This window comes from Dermacentor silvarum, chromosome 7 (assembly GCF_013339745.2).
Source record: "Dermacentor silvarum isolate Dsil-2018 chromosome 7, BIME_Dsil_1.4, whole genome shotgun sequence".
Classification (NCBI taxonomy): Eukaryota; Metazoa; Arthropoda; class Arachnida; order Ixodida; family Ixodidae; genus Dermacentor; species Dermacentor silvarum.
In genome coordinates, this window is record NC_051160.1 from 143161657 (window position 1) to 143187061 (window position 25405).

Below are 25405 nucleotides of genomic sequence, written 5' to 3' on the forward strand. Positions count from 1 at the left end.
GCATACAAACCGCCACCCCCCTCCTTCCCGCGCTGCCTTCCTCCCTTGTGCGCGATTCGGCTCACCGTCGGACGCTTTCACTCGCACATACAGGGCATGGCGCGCGGAGACGATGTTATCGCCCTTGGACTTTATACGAAACATCGCGGCAACCACGACGGCAGAAATGCGCCTGGAGCAGAAATATATGGTACCCTTACTACAGTGAACTAGAAGCACCCTTACGCTTGCGCGTGACCCACGTTCACGGAAGAAACGTCACAATTTTTTTTAATTGCTTACCGAACGAAGAGCTGCGTCTTATACACCGGTGCGACTTATTTGCGTTTTTTTCTGGAAAAGCTGCCAGTTTGAGGGGTTGAGTCTTATAAAAGATGCGACTTATAGACCGGAAAATATGGTACTCCCCATTAGACACAATACAATGGTTCCACCTCTCCTTCTATTGCTGGAAGCACCCTTGAAAGTATTTAAATACCTATGAATTTTTGTCACCGAGACCTGTGCAAATCCTGATACTTTGCATTTACCAGAGTGCTCTGAAACAACCAAATATGCCATAAATGTACCGATTCTGCTGTGAAGTAAATAATTTTGTGTTTCAGCGATGCTGCTGCGGGTGCAGCTGGAGGTGCGGCAGCAGAACAGGGACGTCTTGCATGAGCTGCAGCAGCTGAGGCATGAAGTACAGGTCGTGTCTGAGAGGCTGGATGAAACAGCCTCTCGACAAGACCCGTGCAGTGTCTCAGCCTGCCTTGTCGACGGTGCCTCCAGTTCTTCCTGGGGGCACCGTCGCACTTTAAACCCACAATAATTAATGCAGACCAAAATAGTGTTGTTGAAGGGGTTATATGTTCTGCCTTCCCCATGAAGCCTTGTTTACTGACATAGTCGTTGGCCATATGTCTGTTGTAGCTGAATGAAATCAGTAATAGTCAGTGAACAAGGCTTCTGTGTAGAAGCCTACTTCTTAAATATTACCTGCCGGCAATATTAAAGAAGTAGAGGCAGCCGTGCGGGATGAGGCTGTGGCTGCCACCTTGGTTTGTACTGCCCTTTTATTTGTAATTATAAGGCTATGTAACATGTGGAAGTTCTGTGCTGTTTCATGAAACATGGTGTGGCTTCTATGTGAAGGAACTTTGCATCGCACACACTAAAGAGCTCATGGAAATAATTCCCTGCTGTATAGTTTCTAATGACATATTTGGACTGGACCTTAGTTTAACATGCATCTAAATCTAAGCTTACACTAGTGTTTTTGCAATGAGACCTCATCGAAATGTGACCCTGACTGCCAGAATCAAACCTTTGACCTCGAGCTCAGCACCGCAACGCCATAGGCACTGAGCTACCATAGTGGCTTGCTGAATCGGTGATTTCCAACAGCTCTCCGTAGAGATACATTCATGAAGCAGGAGTAAATCGTTAAGTTAATAAAAATATATTGCTGATACAAAATGCAAACTGTGGCAGCTTTCTATAGAAGGACACAATGCAGAGCACTTGTGAATAAATTCTTTTTGTTGGAAGAGTTGGCACATCGTGAATGATAAATAGCAGTGCAAACAAGTGGGACACAGTACAGGAAAAGGGGTGCAATGATGTTCTGTATATACTGTATTTACCTCATTTTAATCTACAGTTTTGTTTTCTAGATAATAGAGTTTGAAAATTGCATTGCAATTGGATATGTAATGAAAACTACATTTGCAGCAAGTCTAGTGTACCTGTTGTCGAATTGCCTCATTGCACTAACATTTTTTTTTCTTGTGCTACAAGCCCATGAAGCAAACTCCTAAACTATCCAGTTTCATGCAATGGTTCAAAGCATTTTCTAGAGCACTAGCAATTACTTAAAATTGTAAACCCACATACCCTGTGGCCCCTATTACTTTTTATTCCACTACTCTGATTTTTCTGTGCTTTGTTTTATCTGCTACTATGCTACATTATGTAAGAGAATTTATGCTCTTCAGATTGAATAAGTGAAATACCCTATTTACTTATGTAATGGACGCGCTCGCATAATGAACGCACCCCCAACTTTCGTCGTCAAAATTTCAATTTTTTTTTCTCCCGTGTAATAAACGCACCCTGAACTTGCTGCCGTGAAGTAGGAGAGACACAGTACGATTCGGCGTCCGATATGGCATTCAGTGGGTACGATTGTATCAGATGCCGAATTGTACGTGTCTCCTACTTTTATTGCAGTAGCAATCATATGGACACTCCAGGTGCATTTTTGAAGTCGGCGCCAACAATCGTGGCTTTATCCCGCGTTGGGGGGAAGAAAGCGGGTAGCAAACGCGCCATATTTCGTCGTGTGCATGGCGCTGCTGGGAGGGGAGGGAGGCGGCACAGCAACTGCACATTGCACGGCCGTGCGCGCCCTATCTTGAAAACGATCTGCGTCGGAGGCTGAGTCTAGGTGCGACGGCGGCTTATACTTTTGAGCGTACTCCGTTATCGTGCTCAGTTTGCGTTGAAGCGATACATGGCATGAAGGTCACTTCGCTCGCTGTTGCTGCAGTGCTTCTCACACCAGCATTTCGACAGTGAGTGTCCGCGGTCATCGAGTGCGATTGGTTCATGTTTGCCTTTGCGCGCTGACACCATGCTGGTTAAATTACTTTGGAAGTTTATACGGGCAATAGAACTACTATCCTTACTTTGTATAGCTCTCTGCGCATTTGCTATCGCAATCGATGGTTCGCCTTTCGGACGAAACTGCGGCTTTCTTTAGAGGTGGCCGCGGAAAAACAAATCGTTCAAACTTTTACCCTGCATAATAAACGCACCCCCCCAACTTTCGCATATTTTCTAGGAAAAAAGGGTGTTCATTATGCGAGTAAATACGGTATTGTAATGGGGGTACCCCATTTTTCATGCTTTAATGACAAGGGTTGGGAAAGTCGGTCAAATTGCGAACAGTTCGAACCATTGCATTGAACATTCATGGCAAAAACAGATGCTGGCCATAGAGAGAACACGGCCCCCGTGAAGGGGAAATAGCATTGTTTAATGTTTTTTCACCTTGGTTGCCATCTGTTTTGTTCTTTGACATGATTTTTCCCACGCACTTTAAACCCACAATAATTAATGCAGACCAAAATAGTGTTGTTGAAGGGGTTATATGTTCTGCCTTCCCCATGAAGCCTTGTTTACTGACATAGTCGTTGGCCATATGTCTGTTGTAGCTGAATGAAATCAGTAATAGTCAGTGAACAAGGCTTCTGTGTAGAAGCCGAAACATCCTTTCGACAAGCAAGTCGAAGCAAGTGTCAAACCTTCCGATGTCTTACGTGGTTGCCTTCTGTGCCATGATGTTATGAGAGGGAGAAAGCTGAACGAAACCTGGCTGTAGAAAAACTAGTATAAATTATGTATTTAGCGCACTCTGGGGTTTTCCAGTATATTTATGGGGTTTTAGAGTCCGGCACCTTTACGTAAAGAGACAGACAACTGCTCAGAACATGAATTGAGAAAACCGCTTGTGGAAAAATGACCTATCCTACTGGTTAAAATAAGCCATGTTTTTCTCATTAAATGTGGGTTTATATTTTTAATTCTTCCCCAAAAGTTGCGAAAAATGACCCTTGGCGCCCCACATGGCAAAAACATGAAGATGCATAAGTGGCCCGAAGAGGAGGGAAAACTGGAACAACTTGGTATTGATTCATGGTAAATAAGGAACAGCGCACTGAAAACGTAGACGAAGGGAGACTTGACACACCACAAGTGCTGACTTTCAACTGGAAAACTTATTGAATGAATGAGTTTATGAACACTTGAACTGTGCATGCACTTGCAAGGCAGTGAACAATTCATGACATGCTCTCGTGGTGATACTAAACACGAATGAATAAAAAAAACCATCACACTGCTCGACTGTCAACGATTTGCGTGGTCTAAAAAGGAAATTTCTCTTTCTTGGAAGGCTATTGTAGGCTGACTAATGCAACCTGGTTCTGCTTTCTGTATTCTATAGGCCTCGTAAATTTCATGAGTCAATTGGTCTGTGTGGCAAAAAATAATCTCGGTCTGAGAGAATTCTGCAGTGCACCCGAATTGCCAAATGCAAGAGGCGCAAACAGTGCATTTTGGTGCTCCCTGAGGCGTACGTTTACACACCGCCCTGATTGTCCCACGTACACTCGGCAACAGGTGAGGGGGATGCTGTACACGATTGCAGTGGCGCAAGGCACATGCATATTAGTGTGCCTTACAGGGCAGACATTTTTTTTGCATTTGCACCTTTCTCCACACATTTTGTAACTGCTGCGCAGATGCTACCCACTTTCTGGCTGAAAAAAAAAACAAATCTATGCCATGCCACGATCGCCCCCGCCTCCCTCCACCCCTTTTTTTTTTGTTTCAACCTGTGCGAACACTAGTGTCCATAGCATGCTTCAATTCTTGCACGAACTTTCCACAAGACAGCATGCTATTGGCATGTTGTGGAAAGCTTGTGCGAAGAGTAAAGTTTGGAGAGTAAATATGCGGCACCAAGAAGCAAGCCGTTAGCCATACATCCACTAGCGTTTGCACAGGTTGAAGGGGGGGGGGGTCGTGGCATGGCATAGATTTGTTTTGTTCTTCTCAGCCAGAAAGAAAGTAGGTAGCGTCTGCCCTGTAAGGCACACTAACCTGTGTGTGCCTTGCGCCACTGCAATCGTGTACAGCATCCCCCTCACCTGTGGCTGAGTGTACGTGGGACAATCGAGGTGGTGTGCAAATGTGGGCCTCAGGGAGCACCAAAATGCACTGTTTGTGCCTCGCATTTCGCAATGCATTGCCGTAACTGCAGGTGCACTGCAGAATTCTCTCGGACCAAGATACTTTTTTGCCACACAGACCAATTGACACATGAAATTTGCGAGGCCTATAGAATACAGAAAGCAGGACCAGGTTGCATTAGTCAGCCTGCAATAGTCTTCCTAGAAAAAAATTCCTCTTTTAGACCACGCAAATCGTTGACAGCGGAGCAGCGTGCTGGTTTTTATTTTTCTTAATTCATTATTTTTAGTATCATCTGATCTAACCACGAGTGCATGTCATAAATTGTTCACTGCCTTCCAGGTGTATGTGCAGTTCAACTGTTCATAAATTCGTTCATTCAATAAACTTACCAGTTGAAAGTCCGCACTTGTGGTGTGTCTACGTCTCCCTACGCTTTCAAGACACTGTTCCTTATTTACCATGAATAAGAGGCCTATCACATGGCTTTCTATTATTGTATGGGGTTGATGGTATTCTTATTAGTATTGAAATGCAGTCCACATTTTCTGTTATTTTTTTGCCTTGCAATATGCTGATAAGCCTTCGTTTGTGGTGAAAGTGGCACTGCCTTTGTTTTTGATGAGTTGCTTGGTAAGTCTATCGACAGAATAACGGGCGCCAGGCAGCCATGATGTAGGCGTATACTTGGGGGAAAAACGCTGTACAAATGTAAGAAGGTCTGTACGACAATGCAAGCTTGTTGTACCAGCTTTATGTTTTCAAAAGTGGTTGAAAAGGCCAAAATGTGAGCAGTTAACTGCAGTTCCCCTCATCCTGTGAAAGCAGAATGATGGGCTGCTTTCACAATTTGCGAAGCTGCAGGTGCAAACATTGCTGAGGGTTAGCTTTTGGTTACCACAAAACTAGGTCTTTGAAAACTGGTTGTCAGTCCCTTTAACGCAAAATGTGAAGGTCTGAAAATACCATGTCGGTATGTCTTTAAGCTGTTTTGTGCCACACATACGTAGATCTGACTTTCCTGCACTCTAATGTCACATCCCCTAATTATGCATTGGAAATTTGCATGGGAGTAGAATTGGTGCGCTTACAAATGATAGTGAAAGCTTGGAGAGGTAGTTACTATGAAACATAGTTACTGTGCTAAGGTCTATAAAACACAAACATGAAATGCACTGAACAGACAAGACCTGATGCACTTCGTGTTTGTGTTTCTTCCAGTAACACTTAGGTGTTGTGGAGCACATTTACAATTAAAGGGCATTGCATCACAAACCTCTTCCAGCAAAAATGTTTTGCTTTGCACTCAGTTAAAAATTCACTTCACTTGGCAATAAATTATATTCTGGTAGTATTGGTAGATTTTTCAACTTGAAAACATTGCCACATACAATGCTCATTTCCAAATCTCTGGCAATTTTTGTCTTTTGCAGCGCAAGCACCTCCTGCAAATAGGAGGGAAGTCATTGCGCGAGGTGGCATCGAATGCCATGAAGGCTGTAATGGCGCAGCCCGTCCAAGTGCTTTACAGCTTTCATAGCAGGAAGGGGAAGAGGGCATTCATCAATTTGAAGTTATGCCAGATAGTCACAGGTAAAGCTTCCTTAGTCATCCTTTTGCATTGTTGAAGTATTTTGTATACAGCCGAACTCCTCTACAGCGAAATGGCTTGCATAACAGGAGATTGTCCTTGCCAAAATCCTGTCTTTCATATGAATTCTCAACTTCTACAACGAAGAAATTTAGGCGTCCCTGTTGGCTGATTTCATTGTTTACTATGAAAGCGACATACTCAGCCACCACTGCCCTTGCAGAAATTGCGAAAGTGTGCTCTACATTAGCACCAATGGCAGCTTAGGTGAATTGCTTGACGAGCATGCCGATGAATTGCATCATACCAGGCACCTTACACGTTTAGCATCAGCGGGTGAGACAGTTGAATATGTCTCGGTTAGTAAAGACATGGTGTGATCATCACTGATGACGTTAACGCTATGTTAGGGTGAAGAAACAGGAATGTCAACGAAGGCAACAGGGATGAAGATCCTGTAAATGGATCAAGAGTTTTCATGGTGGGGAAGGCGATAGCAGCATTTAATTATCCACAGGAATACTTTGCGTATCCTGCATTTCGCCGCTGAGCATGCTGTGAACCTCGACTCAATAACGTTGGCTGCGGTTGCAAATTCTGTCAGATAAACTGTGTGCTTAAGACTTAGCAACTTATTTCACTAAGTCTCTTGAAGGTTTTCTTTTGTTGAATGTGTTTGCCTGCTCTATTGTGGGTGATCTTTACGGTGCATGCTGTATGTACTAATTGTGGTCTTTGTATGGTTGTGTGCAGATGTCATCTGTGCGAAAGGGGGGGGGGCGACCTGACAGAAGCACAGGACTTCATTAAGAGGTGGTTGCCAGGGTCTGTGGACAGGGGTGGTGGCAGGAAGAGGCGTTTCGCAGAAACGCTTGCAGCAGAGAAGCCCGATGATCCCTCCCTTCAGGGCAGGAATCATTGCCTGCCCACTGCTGCCCTCTCCCTGCCCCACCCTTGCCCTCAGGTCCCTGGCAAGTCCACCGTCGGCCCCTCCTGTCCGGCTGCTGCTGCCCCTGCTCCTTCCCCTGCTGCAGCCCCTGCTCCTGCAATTCCTGCCGCCCCTGCCCCTCCTCCTGCTGCTACCCCTGGAGCTGAGCACCCTTACTGATGCCTGCATCAGTTCAAGAATTGTATTCTAAATAGTATTCTAAATAAATTATATTTTCGTTTATGCTTTGCGTGTGTCTGCAGGAAGTTTCCTTCCCGCACTTATTTCCATCACGTTTCCTTCGCTACTAATTGTATACGCACTAAGCTAGAATATAAGCAACAGAATGGCCGAGTACGGGCTATACTTGAAACACATTGGATGAGCACTGGATAATCTGAAAACGCATTGGATACAGAATGGCTGAGTACTGGAAACGCGTTGGATACAAGATGGCTGAGCACTGGCTATTCTGGAAACGCGTTGGATGCAAAATGGCTAAGCACTGGATATGCTGGAAAAGCGTTGGATACAGAATGGCTGAGCACTGGATTCTTAAAATACACTGGATACAGAATGGTTGAACACTGGCTCTATGCTCGAACTACATTTGATACTACAATGGCAAACAGTACGGCCAATCTTGGCTCGAACAGTGGGTGGACATTGAATCGGGTTGCACTTTGCCATGATGCCAGGATTGGGCCAAAGTTCGTACCAATTTCTGCGAGCATTGGATCATGCTTGGCCCAGTGCTGTCGTGCTGCCTGGGTAATATTTGGAACCAGTACTGTGCCCACTTCACTCGACGCAGGATACCTGAAAATCAACGTCCGACCATACATACTGAACCCGAGGCGATGCTTCAAGTGCCAGAGGTTCGGTCATGCATCACAGTCATGCAGAGGCAAAGAAACATGCGCGAAGTGTAGTGCCAACGACCATCCTTCTGACAATTGCAATGCTCCAGCACTTTGTGTCAATTGCAAGGGAGACCATCCAGCTTACTCACGGAGCTGCCCTTGCTGTAAAAAATAAAAAGAAATCATCGCAATCACTGTAAAAGAAAAAATCTCATTCTATGAAGCGAGGAAAAGGCTAGGGCACTTACCTCAACTTAGCTATGCCAGTGCGGCGCGGCAGGGGGCAGCACCACATCGGTTTCAGGAGTCTACAGGGTCCGCGCGCGGTACTCCTGCAGAGACTCCATCCGCCCCCTTGGTGGTAGCAGCCAGTGCTGCTCCATCATCATCGAATACGGGCCGGCAGACCGCTGTGTCTCAGCGCCCAAAGTTGAACAGAACCCCAAGGCCCGAGACGCGCGTTTCGGCGCCTGGCTCTCGATCATCCAGCGCCTCGGAGAAGGCGATGGAGGTCGACGCGAAAACCCCGGCGTCATTGACGCCAAAAGATCCGCGCTCTCTGAAGCGCACCAAGAAGGAAAAACTTCTTGTAACTGCGCCGAGAAAGGGACCGGTAACCTAAGTGGTTACCGCTCTCGCAAATAGCACATCCCTCTTAACACATGTCACCTACAACTTTTGAATCCATATACATCAGTTAATATTTTCAATACCATCAGTATGGCTTTTATCATACATTGGAATTGTAGAGGCCTGATGAACAATTTAGGTGACATTAAAGACGTAATAAACAACCTCTCACCTGTAGCATTCTGCTTACAGGAAACAAATCTAGGCCCTAAGTATACACATTTCCTTAAAGGTTTTACTGTCATACGAAAAGACCGCGAACACTCCAGCCGTCTATCTGGGGGAGTCGCTATTGTTGTGCAAAGCGGCATCCTTACACGAAACTTTTATTAAATACCCCGTACGAGGCTGTAGCCGTCACCGTTTTATCCAATAAAACTGTCACCATTTGTTCACTGTACATTCCAGCGCATACCCATTTCACAACTCGAGACCTGGAAAATTTAACAGACCAGTTGCCGGAGCCTTTTGTTTTAGTAGGTGATTTTAATGCGCACTGTACCCTTTTGGGCAGCGATAAAAATGATCAAAGAGGGCAACTTATCGAAGATTTCGTTTTACCTAATAACATTTGTCTTTTGAACACAGGTGCGCCAACATATTTTTCACCAAGCTCCCGCAATTTTAGCTGCCTCGATTTAGCCTTTTGCTCACCGTCTGTTTTTACCGATTCTAAATGGGAAGTACTGAATACCTGGTATGGCAGTGACCATTTCCCTGCTATCATCACACTCACATCATCACCACCCATTATAAATTGTAAACCGCGTCGCTGGAAAATACACCTTGCTGACTGGACACTCTTTACAGAAAATGCAAAGCTCGAACAAGTGTTTTCAAGTGAGCTAAGCGTTAACGAAATCAATGAAAGGTTCACTGCGGTTTTAATTTCAGCGGCAGATAAGGCCATTCCCCAAACATCCAGCCTTGTACGCAAAAAACTTAACCCCTGGTGGACACCAGAGTGCACAGAAGCAAAAAAACTACAAAATCGGGCCTGGGGAATCTTGCGAAGATACCCGACCTATACAAACCTCCTACATTTCAAACAGGCCAAATCCAAAGCACGATTTATACGAAGGCAGGCGGAAAAATCATCATGGAGGAAATACATATCTTCGATAAACAGCACTGTCACCTCTAAACAAATGTGGGAAAAGGTGAGGAAGTTTAGGGGAGATTACTCGTCGTATACAATACCGTTCCTTACAAGTCCAGGTACACAAACAACACTACAAGAACAGGCTGACATACTTGGTGAACACTTCCACAATGTTTCCAGCTCGAGTAATTATTCAAAAGAATTTTTAAAGTGCAAACAGTCTGCTGAAAACAGAAGCTGCCCACTACTGGCGCGACAAATGAATTGTACAATGCCCCCCTTACACAACAGGAATTAAACATAGTCCTTTCAGCTGGCAAAAAAACAGCGGTAGGTCACGACCGTATACACTACTCCATGCTGGCAAATCTATCCCAAGCATCTGTAGAGGCTCTCCTTGAATTTTTCAATTTAATCTGGGAATCTGGGAGAATGCCAGAAGAGTGGAAAAAAGCAATAGTAGTCCCATTTCTCAAAGCTGGTAAATCCCCAACATCCGCAAGTAGCTACAGACCCATTGCCCTGAACAGCTGTTTGGCAAAATCATATGAAAGCATTATTAATATAAGGCTCGCGTTCATTTTAGAATCAAGAAACTTAATAGACCCTCACCAGTGCGGTTATAAAAAGGGTTGTTCAACCACTGACCATCTTGTCCGACTGGAGCATGAAATTCGATATGCATTTTTACTCAAGCAACATTGTCTGGCAGTTTTCTTTGATTTAGAAAAAGCCTATGATACCACGTGGAGATATGGAATTTTAAAAGACCTAGCTGACCCTAACTGCCTAGCTGATTTCATGTCTAATAGAACATTTCAGGTTCGTCTCGGCACAGTACTTTCTCGTACATTTGCACAGGAAAATGGTGTTCCACAAGGCTGTGTTCTCAGCACAACTTTTCATTGTAAAAATGAACTCGGTTAATAAGGTTATACCGTCGTCTGTTATGCACTCTATATACGTCGACGACCTGCCAGTGGCTTGCCGTGCCTCAAATTTATCAACTTGTGAGAGGCAGCTTCAGATCACAATAAATAAACTTGCACAATGGGCTAACAAGAATGGCTTCTGCTTCTCCACCCAGAAAACAGTTACTGTTTTATTTTCTCAGAAACGTGGGCTATACTGCGACCCAGTCCTGAAATTAAATGACGCCACACTACCGGTCAAACAACATTACAAATTTTTAGGAGTAACCTTTGACACCAAACTGAATTTTCTGACCCACATAAACACACTAAAGATTAAGACAAATAAAGCGGTGAATATCCTCAAAGTGTTGTTCCATAAGCACTGGGGTTCTGACCAAACATGGCTTTTACGTATTTACCGGTCTGTTGTGCGTAGCCTACTAGACTACGGCTGCATAGTTTATGACTCAGCCAGACATTCTTACATTCGACGACTTGATCCAGTACATAACCTTGGACTACGCCTAGCAAGTGGCCAGGCAGTACAACCAGGCTGGCCCCAGCACGGCAATATCACGGCAAACAGCGGCACAAATATAGGCCCGAAACCGGCAGCGCTACCCGCGTCAAGAATGGCCCAGCGCGGCCATGCCACTAAAGGGGCTATTTCGGCCATAGTGTGGCAGCGCCAATACAGGCAGATAGCCGGCTCCGCCGTTCATTGCCATTCTAGTGTCCCACCTTGCCTACTGGCAGCGCCGGTATTGGTCAATAGCCGGCTCTGCCGCTTTTAGTCAATTTATTGTCCCGCATTACCCACTGACATGGCCATATTGGCAGATTGTGATGTATGTGGGCGATGCCGTTATTTCCTACGATTTTAAATTACTCAAATATTGCATGGTAGATCGATGCAACATGCCATAATCTACTATAAAATCACCAAATAATATAAACAATTTCTTTATTGGTCTTAAAATAGGTTGATACAGATTGTCGCTCGTATCCCCAATCCTGTGGGCCACCTACGAAAGCTTTGTTTATGACGCTACGGGGGGTTGAGCCGCTTCGGCGTAACGCCGCCTTCTGCAATAGTCGACGGCGCCTGGCAGCCACATTCTTATGAAGTCTTGCGCTTGGTTGACGTCGATGTCTCCGTCTCTCAGACACCATCTGCATACAATACATATACCTTTATTATCCCAACACTGTCAGCAGTGCATAACATAAGCAAATAGTACAAAACTGAGAAATTAAATGCGTATCACCTGTTCCCACTCTGCGTAGCCGCATGTTAAACAGTCTCTCGCTTTTCTTCCCATGCAAGCTGTACGGCAGTTGAAGTGCATGGTCCATTCATTATATTGAAGGCAATCTCCCACAGATATGATATGAAGCTGAAAAAAAGAAGCAGAAATACGCAAAAATTAGGTGAGAAATGCCGCTGCATCGGAATATGCGATTTTTGTTCTAAATAACTAGGCAATTATGATGAATTATGCATTCATCACAAGACTTCTCGTAAGTGCTTGTGGGTAGCTGTACTTAGCCTTTGGCAACGCGTAAGCTTTTAGAACAGAGGGAGCAAAGAAAGGGTGCATTGTTTCATGATAAACACCTAAGCAAGCTGCAATACAACAGATTATACTCTTGCAGGAACTTCTGAACACCAGTCAGCTCGCAGAATGTACTTCCTGAGTAAGGAATTACGACAATCCAACTTTGGTCTTCTTGAGTGTACTAGCCGAAATATGCCGTGCTGCGTGTTTTCAAACATACCGTGCGTTTCAGCTGACGCTGAAGCGGTGCAGCACCGTCTACGTACATAGTAAAAAGTGACCGTACATTATCTCTGTAAAAAAAAAAAAGAAAATACAAGCATTAGGCAATGCACATAAAAATAAGACAATTGTACTTACCTTGCGATAATTGAGTTTATATCGCAGTAAATGCAGTTTTCCAACGTTTGGCTAGTTGTTCATGCACAGTACCCTGCTACACACGTCGCACCTCATCGCGTGGGGAAAGCAAGTTTCCCGATATCGTCGTACAAGCCTGCAAAATAGAGGGGGCGAGGGCAATTTGCACTTCTCCTTGGCACAATGGCCTAACCTGCTGGCGATCTGGCATGCACTCATGGAGGTAAAAAATACTAGGAGGGAGCGTCACGTGATTCCGCTAGCCTCGGCAAGCCAACCTCCTCTGAAGCCACCCCTCCCTCTCTCAAGGGCGCCGTGCGCGGTGCCTTATGGGGCGGAAAAGGCCCACAAGGTTGCCGGAACATTCGTGATTGTTTGGTACGTGGTAACTTTTAGTGGCGCCTGCCGTCACTGGCTTGGAGGCCCGTATGCGGGTGGTGGTGTTCTGCTACTGCGCGCGTCGTTCTTCGCTTCAAATGCGATGCCTTGAAACGTGGAGCAAGACTGGGGCGTCTGACTCATGAAGACAGACAATTTTCAAGGCGTCACTTGCGCTTACCACCGCGGTTAGTGGAGTTGCCAGCGCTCGCGGCTCGAAACCCGTCCAGACGCCCGAGTGTGGTCTATTTTTCCTACATACTCAAGTTTCGTCAAATCAGCCGTTGTGCACCTTAAACTGTGGTGCGTATTATCTTGCTAATTTTCGTCCCGCTGTCTTGCACCTAGAAAGAAACGAGGTGTTTTGAGGGTCACTTTTCTTTTTGTCGCATTTTCGCTTAATAAAAGGCTGCAGGTGTGCGTGTTTTATTTTGAGAGAAATAATTTTTGTCACGCTGTCTTGCACCTAGGAAGAAACGAGATGTTGTGAAGGACACTTTTTTGCCGCATTTTCGCTTAATAAAAGGCTGCAGGTGTGCGTGTTTTATTTTGAGAGAAATAATTTTTGTCACGCTGTCTTGCACCTAGGAAGAAACGAGATGTTTTGAAGGACACTTTTTTGTCGCATTTTCGCTTAATAAAAGGCTCTCGTGGGCGTGTTTCATTTGAGAGAAATAAATAGCATTAGCCTGCATTCTAAACGCCGAAGTGATCGCCGTTTATTCAGATTTACGTGTACTATTTTGCAAGATTGTGTGGTGCGACGACGCTGTTGAGACGCGCCTCGGGGATCCATTTTCGTTATATAATAAAACAAATGGACGGAATTTGTGCATTATCTAGAGTTATTCAGCTGTTTCCGAATGCGAGTATAGCCAATTATGTCCTAGAATTAAACACTGCCAGGGGGACCCTTCTTCCTCTGCTAGTGTGAAACGGCATGAAAAGTGAATACATAGCGGCAAGGGACAAAATGGCAGCATTCATTTGCACTTGTGGATTCATTGTGTTGCTGGTGTACTTGTACTATGGAAAGCACATTTTTATGACAACAGTAATTGTTTCATTCTTTATTCAGTGTTTATTGCACCTATAGAAGCCAGAAGATTTCACACAAATACAGAAGGAAGCCACATTTACAATTTAAATGAAGTACATTGCAAAGATAATACACAAAAGAAAATTATAAACAGCAAGTAGGAAAACTTATTGTGCCCCTGCTCTTCGGTATCAGTATTAGCATATTTGTATGCCACAGGGCATTTGTATAATAATGTTATAAAAAGTAAACTATATCACACGTAGTATTGATACCTTTAATAAAACTGGTCAATGGGATCAGCTGTCCTTGAATGTAGCTGCAGTTTTGCTTACAATGCCTTGTATGCAACGCCTTCAATACAGGGCTATAATTGTATAATATTTACATCTGCGCTGTCCTCACAAATATTGAAAGGCTTCGGTGATTGTGCTTGTCAGAAAAGTAAGCAATACATATGCAGAAATTAAAAAAAGAGTGGTAGTTCACAAAGTCAAAGTTGAAACAATTGATGTGAGGTCAGACCCACAAAGTAAGTATGTCAACATTAAAATACAATGCATTTTGCTGCAAGTAGAATTTACAACAAAGCTTATGTTGTATCACATACCTACAAAAAAGTTAGCACCGTCGAAGCTGAGCCAACACACCACAATTAGGACGCGACGGCTCTATTACGTTGTGAACCTCAAATGAATGAATATTTCACGGTATTTAAAACACTCATTGAGTGGTATACACCAAATGTTTGTGGTTACAGTGAATCTGGCATCATAAAAGGCTATTGTAAAGCAAGTGAACAGAGTGAGCACATTAAATTATTTAAATAGTTACACCAACGGTATTCCAGGTGGCAGTGGCAAATTTCCACAAAGGTCAGGTAAAAGACATACAGGATAAACATTAAAAAAACATTGTCATCCTCAAGCGTATACCTAGCTCACACATAATCCATTGAGAGCATTCACAGCATGTCCATGTCATCACACAGTTTGCTCTAGTGAAAGGTAGGCCAGCTAACCTACCGTCATTGTCCACACTGTTTAGCTTGGGCTGAACAGAACAATTGTTTAAGCATAATTTGCATGCAGGCGATTCAAGCTACAGCATTCAGCAAGACAACAAACATGCACTTGCAGAATTTACAATAAGGTATCACATTTTCTCTCTATAAAAGTTTGATATCTGCATACAACGCTCTTGAACAATATATGCACTTTACAAAGTCACTCAAAAACAAATAAATGCCTTAACATAAAACCTGGTGGGACAGCTCAAGTTGATGGATGAAGGAATTAATTGTGTGGGCCATCATGAACATAATTCACCCATGAGAAAACTTGTGTAGCAAGTCTTCCAGTACTGCGAGCCGCAGGCACCCAAGCTCAGACACATTGCCTGGGTCAGCAGAGTAACCATGATCCTGTAAAATTGCTTCTGTGAGTGGTTCACTGGCTGTAGGGAGGTTAATTACATCGATGGAGTATGGTTTTTTCAAAGGAGCGTACAAAGAGAATTTCGATGTGTTCCAATAGAAAGCAATTTCCGCCATCAATGTCCTTGACCTCATTACGAACTATCAGACGCTTCAATGCTGCTGCAAACTGCTTTGCTGTTGGGTTGTCATTGCAGCCCCCAAATGATTTTATTGCAGCAAAAAAGTAACTCAAGGTGGTCCTGACTGAGCTTGGAAGTCGAAAGATATGCCAATAGGTCATTTTCTGTAACCAAGTGGTTGTATAGACGGTTGTCTAAGCACACCACAAAGCGAATTAAGCCTGTCTTTTGGGTGGTCCCTGTCATTAGTTTACCAGCTGCAGCCTCCCTAAGCGAGCAAAAGTAGGCCATAAGTTCTTTGACATACGCAGTGACAGGAGTCACATTTTCAGGACACAGCGGTCCTTTCTATTCTTCTTGCCTTGGATGTCTTGAATTTAAAATGTCAAATGCGTTGTTGACATGCCTGATAAACTCTTCTGTTGGCAAGGAATTTGAAAACTTTGAATTTTTTTAGCTCTGCAGTCACTAAGAGCATCTGCTACCGATTGACTAAACGTTTGAGCCAACAATGAGACTTTCATGGGCTGGTTTTTCCAGGTAATATGTGCTTGTCTAAGTTTGTTTGCCAAATGTAGGCCCTCTGTGTACTGGATTTCATGCAGCTCATCAATGTGTTTCAACAATATGAACTGTTTGTTCGTATCACAATAGCCTTTTTATCAAACAGGGTGTGCCGCAGTAGCTTCAACATGTGACAGGGATCCAACATGGCAAAGAAAAGTTTTTTTTGTCACTGGATGTGGAAAAGAAGCATCCAGCTCAGTCAGGTCCATCTTGCAGCCAAGGCTGTGCAGAAATGACAAATTCGCTGCAGCGCCATCGCAGGTCAAACTCAAAATGTGTGCACCTTTTTCGTGAGTGAAGCTAGCAGCTTGCAGCACCAAATTGCGCCTCTGCTCACCACCAAGGCCATGCACTAGAAAGTAGCCAATCGGCAGCTTCCATCTGCCATTGATTGCAACAAGCATTAAAACAAATGCATCTTAGGCAACTGGAAAGCTGTCATCATTGACATCAATGCCCATGTCAACATATCCATAGAAGCTTATCCCATCCCACACTACTTCTTTGAATGGCCATCTCATCCACAACCAGATTGCATAATGTGGAGAGCCGTGCTTTACCTTGATAGCCAATGCAGTCATTGCCTCTTTTGAAAAGTCAGCAGCCCTATCAATGGATTGATATCATTTACACAGTGTCTTTGGATGCAGGAGGCATGTGTTGAAAACAGCTCGTACATATCTGTATGCTCTAGGGGAATAAAAATGCAAAGTCAGTGCAAATGGCCTGAGCTCTGGCGAGTAAGCAGGTGACATTGCTGGCACCAGACTTATGTGGCAGTTGACGCATGAGCAAGTCTTTTTTTGCCCCACCAAGACTCTGCAATATGGCGACATCCTCATTTCCTAGAATGCGATTGTCAGATAAATCTTCTATGACATTTTCGAGATGAGCAACCTTTTGAAAAAGGTGTTGATGGGATTGCCGTAGAGTCTTCATCTTCTTCTTGGTCGCAGTTTGTAATTGTGTAACGCCATACTTCATGCCTCAGAAAGGCCTTTTCAGGTGCGTCTTCTGCTGGCTGTGGCTGCAAAATATCACGCGCTGTAACAGGTGCATGAGCGACCAACATGACACAAAGCACGTACGCAGAACAAAGTACTTAATTATTGTGGCATACACTCTTGTGCAAGTTATGACGAATATAATGCTAAATTTTAGGTCATTACATTGCTCACGACGGTTTCCGTTTACACTTTTGTGAAGTTAAAAACTGTGGGGGCCTAAAACTGCCATCCACACGAGCTTGCTAGTGCCACTTAATTTTGTTTGTTTATTTATTTGCTAAATACTGCAGGCCCATCTGGGCCCAGGCAGGAAAGGTAGAAGTACAAAACAACTAACACAGAAGAGGCCAATGTAGCATAGTTCAATGAGAGATGTTTTAAAGAAGCCTTTTAGTTGGAGTGGGCAAAATATACTGAGCTCATATATCACGGCTCATTGTGACCGATCGAACATATAAAGAGCATAGAACATTGTGACAAACCTGTTGGTCTTCTAGTTATTGTGTCATTTGAATGGAAAAGAAAAATTGAAAAAGGATTATTGGCCGATAATTGGTGTTTAATGCAAACCCTGAGGAAACTCATACCGCTGCGAACATATATGAATGTTTCAGTATTTAATTAGATGGTGGCCATGATCATAAATGTTAGTGTCCAAGTGCAGTTCACTGAGTGACATTTATTATGCTTGAGCTATTAAACAGTTGCCATGAAAATATATGCCACTTCACTTGCAGCTACCTAAGGAAACAAGTATGTAAAAATTGTAGTGGTCGAGTATTATCCTCACCATAGTATGCCTTGCTGTTCGAGGTGTCGCTGGGTTGTGTGCAGGCAGTGCTGCAGAAGCTTCACGCTTGAGCGTCCTGGAGGGCCTTGGACTGGGAGACTGGACAAAATAAACCAAGTGCAATGACGAGGGACCGCTTACTGCAACATAACTTCAAATTGCTGACCGTGCAAATGAAACACCAGATGCACAGTTGAAGCTAAAACCCTGGACTAATAGCGACACCATTGGCTTCATTTAAAATTTAGTTTAAATTAGTTTAAATTTAAAGTTTAAATTAGTAAAATTTAGTTAAATTAGTTTAAAACGAGCAGAATATTCTCTACAAAATTATTGTTCTTGGCAACTATTGCAAAACTTGGTATGTTATCTGAAGACTAATCGTTCATGGTTTCTTCAATTAATTAGTTTTATTGCAATTTTGATTGTTTTCAGCCACAAGAAATACACACAAAATTCGGTCAATAATAATTTTTATAGCAGGAAATGTAATTAATTCTTCGACAATAAATAGTTTCACATCGTACCTTTTTAGGAGTGTAGGCTAGCTGATATAAGTACTTTAAAGAGAAATAAATGTTTAACACTTAGTGGGAATTATGACAAAGTTGAAAAAAAATGGCTTGAATAGTATTGCACCACTATTTCGTCAGTTATAATTCACACGAGCACGTAGTCACTAACGATCGCGAATATTGCAGTTCCATTTTCATAAATAAAAGAAACGTTCATTGTGCTTACCTATGGAAGGACAGGCCATCGCGCCGATTTTCTGTTCGATTAGGGCATCCTGGCACAAAACACTTCATCACGCAGGTGCGCCTACTGCTGACGGGAGTTCTCGCCGGTCTGCTAAGAGGCCGAAGACTTTGAGCAGATCTCGAACAACAGTGTCGACTGCGCTACGGGCCGGCACGGCCCTAAATATGTTCGGAGTCTCCGGCTCGCCAGTCCATCCTTGGGCACAAGACGGGACGCATTTTTTTCCCGTAGGGACAGTCGCTTCGGATCCTGTACGCTCGCTTAATCGCGTGCACATTTTGCGGGGGCGAAAGGCATCATTGTTTCCCAGAAGACGTCGTCAAACGCAACGAATCGTCGTGGGAAGGGCGGCTTGGTTGCCTTCACACGTTTGCAGGGCGAAAGGTTCCCTCGTTTCCCTGAAACCACACCGAAACGCAACCAGTCGTCCTTGAGGTAGTCCTCCCGGCTTGTTCGGCGCAATGCCGGTTAACCGACGCCTTCGTTCGCAACAGCCTTGGCGCCTGTCTGCTAATTAGGCGGCGAGACTCAACTGCTTCACACACTCGAATTCCTTCCTAACCTCGGCGCGCGTTTGCCACGCTGAGTATGTGCGCATATTCCGAAACCCCCGCAGCAGACGAAACCGAAGCCACCGAAGCGAGCCGAGTAAAATCTACCGCTTGCCTATCACGTGAGGGCCTATTTCCCATCATTCCATTCCTCTAAATTTTTTATGACTAGGCTTCAAGATTGTCACGTGACGCTCCCTCCTAGTTTTTTTCCTTCCTCCATGCATGCACTCATGATGTACCGTGCAGGGCGCTTTATTTATTTATTTATTTATTTATTTATTTATTTATTTATTTATTTATTTATTTATTTATTTATTTATTTATTTATTTTTCTCCCCGCAGCCACAAGACACGTGTGCTTGAAGGAAGTGGGGGAGGCGCCGTGACTAGACTGAGCCAAACACTCAAACCTGGAGAAAGAATTCCCTCCGCGTTTTGCCCGCTTTGTAACGTTTAGTGGCGCCACATTTGACAAACGTTGGAACTGACGTGAAACAGCTTGATATCTTTTTGCACAGATGGCGCCACCACCGAAAATCGCCTGTGAGATTTATTATTTATTTAAAATCTTCTGTTTCAAGCACTGCTTAGTAAAACTCGTGAGTGCTAGTAATTGCATGACACTGTATGGTTCTAGTAATGTGCAACAATTGTTGTGAATTAGCGTTTACATGAAAAAGAATGTCGATTTGCACGGATCTGGTAAGCAGATAAATTAGCTAAATTCACTACTCCCCTCTAGATTCCCTAATTAACATAAGCAAATTTTCTCTTCATAGAAATGGAGATAAGGGCTTGCTGCTTGATTATTGAAAATTTCAGAGTTTCGCCTAGAATAGTTTTGTCCCATCGCCGGTAATGCGTGACCAAGTATAGTCATAAATTCACAAACTGTTCATTACAAACCTCACAAACTGTTCATTAGAACACAAAACAACTTTGCATAGATGATAAGTACACTGTAGCCTAGAAAACCACTAAATATTGTTGTCCTGAGTTTAAAAGGAAAAAAGATATTCATTCATAAACTTTTGTAGTTTTGCCCATTTTTATTGGCGCCTATATAAATTTCTAATTGCTTTACACGCAATTTCTTTTCATAGAAACCTTGTATAACATTTCATTTAAAGACACAGCAAATTTCATTTTGTTATGTTGAACAGTTTAGTCGGAATGGCAGTACAGCGGAGACTAGCACAGCAAGAACGCCGTTTTTTGCTCCCACTGTTTTGACTGCCGTTAGGTGACGCTTCAGGCTAGGCGATAATACTAGGTATCATTGGAAAGCGCAGAAAGTAAGCTTTATAGCGCAATAAAGTTCACATTTGTCCAATGAACGCAGGAAGCACTGTGCGTCCGCAAACAATGACTAAAATGGCGAGCGCGTGCCGCCGGAGTGGGACCGCCACCTTGGTGATACCTACTTGGTGTCACCAAGTGAGACCCCTACTTGGTGATATCTTAAACATGGTCTTTTGTAACAAATACGGAAGAACCATACGATTCTGTTGGGTCCCAAGCCATGTTGGGATACCAGGGAATGAAGCAGCAGACAGATGTGCGTCCATGGCAGCTCTCAAAAACATAACTCGCACAACACTTCCATACAAAGACAGTATCCAAGCGATTCGCAAGGCCCTTGCGTCAAAATGGCATCAGGAATGGAACTCGTGCATAAACAAGTTACATGTGACTAAACCCCTGCTTGGCGAGTGGAAATCATGCACTCACCAAGAGCGGTTCTACGAGGTAATCTTATGTCGACTTCGAATTGGGCACACGCATCTAACACACAATTTTACTTCGAAAAGAAAACCCACCAACTTGCGAGAAGTGCCATGAACCACTTACTGTAATGCACATTATTATGACATGTCCACATACCGAAACACAGAGACGGAAACTTTTACAAAATCTAGATAACTTGCATATACCTCTACACCCGTCCTTACTATTAGGAGACGACCCGCTAGTGCACGGAGTTATTGAACTTTTTAGATGAAACTGGTTATTTACATCAACTATAAAGTAACACAGCTTTTACTGCCCTAACATTGTTTTTGTATTGTCTTGTGACTGGCGCAGCATGGCCTTAGTCGCTTTTGCGCCATTAAACCAGGATTAACTAACTAACTATCATTACACAATCCATCGCAGACAACCACCTCGTCGTTCGCATTCGCAAGTAAAAAAGGCCAGCCACGTTTTCATCACAGTTTACCACACAGCGATGTTCTCCAATACATTACTGCTAATATGGCCTGCAAGAGAATTGCGGAGGTTGACATAAAAATAAAAAAAGTTGTCGCAGTTTCACCTGAAAGGCGAAGCATCAATTGCGATAGCAAATTTGAAGAGAGCTATACGGAGTAATGATAGCAGCTTTATCAGCTGTATAAACTTGGACTTGCAGCAGCACCGGCAACACGCAGAACTGTTGTCGACGCCGCCGGCGTTTTGCCCGCGTTCGCTCAAAATGCGTGCGGCGTTGGTGACTGTTGCCGGAGCCTCTGATATAAATAGGCACTTGGTGCCGCAGCTAAACGTCACCTCCCTTCCCTGCCCCTCCCCCCCCCCTCCCCCACAGCCTTTCGCGCGTCGGAAGAAGGTACGTTTACTCTACATATATGGTGATTGTAGAGGAGGAAGGAGACGCCTACTTCTGCAGCCCTTAAGGGAGCACAGCGCAGAACGCGCGTTTGTTCTCCGCCGTGCGTTCACTCCCCGTGAAAGCGCGCGTCCCTCGCGCCCTTTCACTCGCATATACAGCGTTCGGCGGCGCGCGGCGACGATTTCATCTCCATTGACGTCATACGGAACCTCACGGCGACGGCGACGGCGACGCCGACGGCAGAAATCTGCTTTTGAGTGTCCATATAATTGCTATCGCAATAATAAAAATACACGCTACGTGGCGCCCACCTACACCAACTACTGTGCGACTGCACCACGCAGAAAGCCGGCGGCGACTGTTTTTTGCCAACTAGGGTCGCCGCACGTGCGCCGTTGACGTCACGCGGGACGTCGCCGCTGCGACGTACCCCAGGAGAGGTCTATGAACGAGCAAGTTGACATGCTTCGACGGAATGTTATTCGACTATCAAACAGTCCCTGGGCGTCTCTGGTCGTTCTTGTTGCGAAGAAGAACGGTTCCGTACGGTATGTGTGGACTACCGACGGCTCAACAAGATAACCCGCAAGGACGTCTATCCGCTGCCACGAATAGACGACGTGATTGACAGCCTCCAAGCAGCTGAATTCTTTTCATCGCTCGATTTGCGCTCAGGGTACTGGCAAGTCACTATCGCTGAGGACGCTTGACCGAAGACGGCTTTCGTCACGCCCGACGGCTTGTACGAATTCAACGTCATGCCGTTCGGACTGTGTAATGCACCCGTGACCTTCGAGCGCATAATCCATACCGTCTTGCGCAACAAGAAATTGCACACGTGCTTGTGCTACCTCGATAACGTCGTTGCTTTTGCTCCGGACTTCTCCACACATCTTCAATGCCTCCGGCATGTTTTGACGCATTTGAGCAATGCCAGGTCTACAGTTGAACCTAAAGAAGTGCCGATTTGCAGCACGGCAGGTGACAATACAGGGCTACGTCGTGTCCAAGGATGGACTTCTCCCAGATCCAGCCAAGCTTCGGGCCGTAGCCGAGTTCCCCAGACCTACGTCTATCAAAGAACTGCGCAGTTTCGTAGGACTGTGTTCCTACTTTCGACGGTTCATTCGAACCTTCGCCACTATTATATCGTCACTGACGAAGCTCCTTGGCAGTAAGGGGCCCCTCGACTCGTCAGTGTGCGAGGACGTGTTCGGAAAGCTCCGTGGTTTGTTGATGTCTCCGCCCATACTACGCCACTACGACCCTACGGCCCTTACAGAGGTCCACACGGACGCCAGCGGTGTTGGCCTTGGCGCTGTCCTTGCGCAGCGCAAGCCAGGGTTCCCTGAATATGTTGTGGCGTATGCAAGTCATACGCTTACTAAAGCCGAGGCCAACTACACCGTCTCCGAAAAAGAATGACTGGCGATCATCTGGGCCCTTACGAAGTTTTGCCCTTATTTGTATGGTCGCCCATTCGATGTCGTTACTCACCACCATGCACTATGTTGGCTGTCGTCATTGAAGGATCCCTCAGGCCGTCTCGCCCATTGGGCACTTCGTCTGCAGGACTGCGACATCTGCGTGCTCTACCGCAATGGACGCCACCATGTTGACGCCGACGCCCTCTCGCACTCCACCTTACCCGACAATGCCCGCTGCTCAGGATCTCAGCTGCCCGTTTCTTCCATCGACCTTCACACCATCGCTACAGGACAGTGCAAGGACCAATGGATTGTCTCGCTGATAGACTTGCTCACTGATCCGTCGGCAACACCACCCCCTCGCGCATTGCGTCAAGCCCACCATTTCGTCATTCGCAACGAGCTACTTCACCGATGCAATTACAGTGCCAACGGCCGCCAGTGGTTACTGGTAGCACCCCGCAGTCTCCGTTCTAAAATATGCGAATTGTTTCACTCTGATCCGCAGTGTGCACACTCTGGGGTATAGAAAACTTACCACCGAATTCGACAACGGTACTTTTGGTGGGCAATGTACCGGTACGTGCAGAAGTTTGTTCGCTCCTGCCTCGATTGTCAGCACCGGAAATCTTCGCCGAACCTCTCGCCAGCAGGTCTACAACCTTTACCTTGTCCTAACCGGCCGTTTGGGCGCATTGGCATCGATTTATACGACCTCTTCCTCTGACGTCGGCTGGTAACCACTGGGCCATCGTTGCTGTTTACCATCTCACGCGATACGTCGAAACTGCTGCCCTTCCAGCGGCTACAGCACGAGATGTTGCCTCCTTCCTGCTCCACTGATTCATACTGCGTCACGGTCCACCCCAGGAGCTACTCAGCGATCGAGGTCGTGTTTTCTTGGAAGTCGTCGAAGCCATTCTCAGAGTGTCATGTCGTTCACCGCAAAACTACTGCTTACCACCCACAGACAAACGGTCTCACAGAGCGATTTAACTGCACGCTCGGCGACATGCTCTCAATGTACATCGCCGCCGACCACACAAATTGGGATGCCATTCTGCCCTTCGTCACCTACGCCTACAATACCGCCCCTCAGAGTACTACTCGCTTCTCACCGTTCTTCTTATTGTACGGCCGCCACCTGTCGCACACGATCGACACGAACCTTCCATACAAGCCAGACACGTCTGAGTATAGGCCTATATCTGCCACAGCCAGACATGCTGAAGAGTGTCACGACCTTGCCTGAAGCTTTACTACAAAAGAACAAGACCGGCAGAAGAGCATTTGCGGTGACACCACCACTTCTGCGCCCACGTTTTTCCCTGGGGCGCTCGTCTGGCTTTCAGTCCCTACCACCGCAACTGGACTTTTCGAAACTACTGCCCAAATACGAAGGCCCCTACCGTGTCGTCGAACGCACGTCCCCAGTAAATTACCTCATCGAACCCGTTGAATAGTCTTCGGACATGTGCCGTCGAGGGTGCGACATCGTCAATGTGGAGCGCCTCAAGATATACTATGACCCACTCATGGTGACAACCTGTTAAGTCGCCAGGCGGCTCGCTTTTCATGCCCGGGGTAATTGTAGCGAACCGTTGGAACTCTGAAGTGGGTCGTCCGCTCCAGAGCCTTAAAGTGGGTCTCCTCCAGTACCTTCCAGTGGGTCGTTTTCTTCGACTCTCGAGCACCACTCGTGCTGAGCGTCCGTGCTGCGCTTTTTGACTGTCGCCCTTGCGCTGCTTCAAGTGCCGTCTATAAACATCCTTATAGAAATTAACTATCGCATTATTAGAAGCTCTGGTATACATATGCTCACTGTCAAATAAGACCCCGATAAGTATATATTCCGATTGTCTATTACTACTCATTGTGTTATCTTCTTTTACAACCACTTATATTGTCACGTAGTAGTGACGGTAAATAATACAGTCGCAAAACTGTGTATGACGAAACTCGTTGTTTATTGGGCGAACCTGTGCCCACAAAAGCAAGCTACACTCAAAGCACAACGATAGCGGCG

At 45.2% G+C, this 25405-nt stretch overlaps 2 protein-coding genes across 3 annotated transcripts in view; both read left to right on the top strand.

The window, feature by feature from the left end:
- The window catches only part of LOC125946477 (translation initiation factor IF-2-like), a 104893-nt gene extending 97322 nt beyond the window's left edge, over positions 1–7571 (top strand). The window contains exons 1-2 of one of the 2 annotated variants that reach the window (XM_049669985.1): positions 5403–6333; positions 7085–7571. In XM_049669985.1, coding sequence (XP_049525942.1) covers positions 6317–6333; positions 7085–7439 — 372 coding nt within the window. In that variant the 5' untranslated portion in view covers positions 5403–6316 and the 3' untranslated portion in view covers positions 7440–7571. Of the gene's footprint in view, positions 1–5402; positions 6334–7084 lie in introns of those variants that run through there. The other variant, XM_049669984.1, reaches the window with a different exon arrangement.
- Positions 1–25405, top strand: part of LOC125946473 (uncharacterized) — a 301867-nt gene that overhangs the window by 115919 nt on the left and 160543 nt on the right. The window lies entirely within an intron of this gene.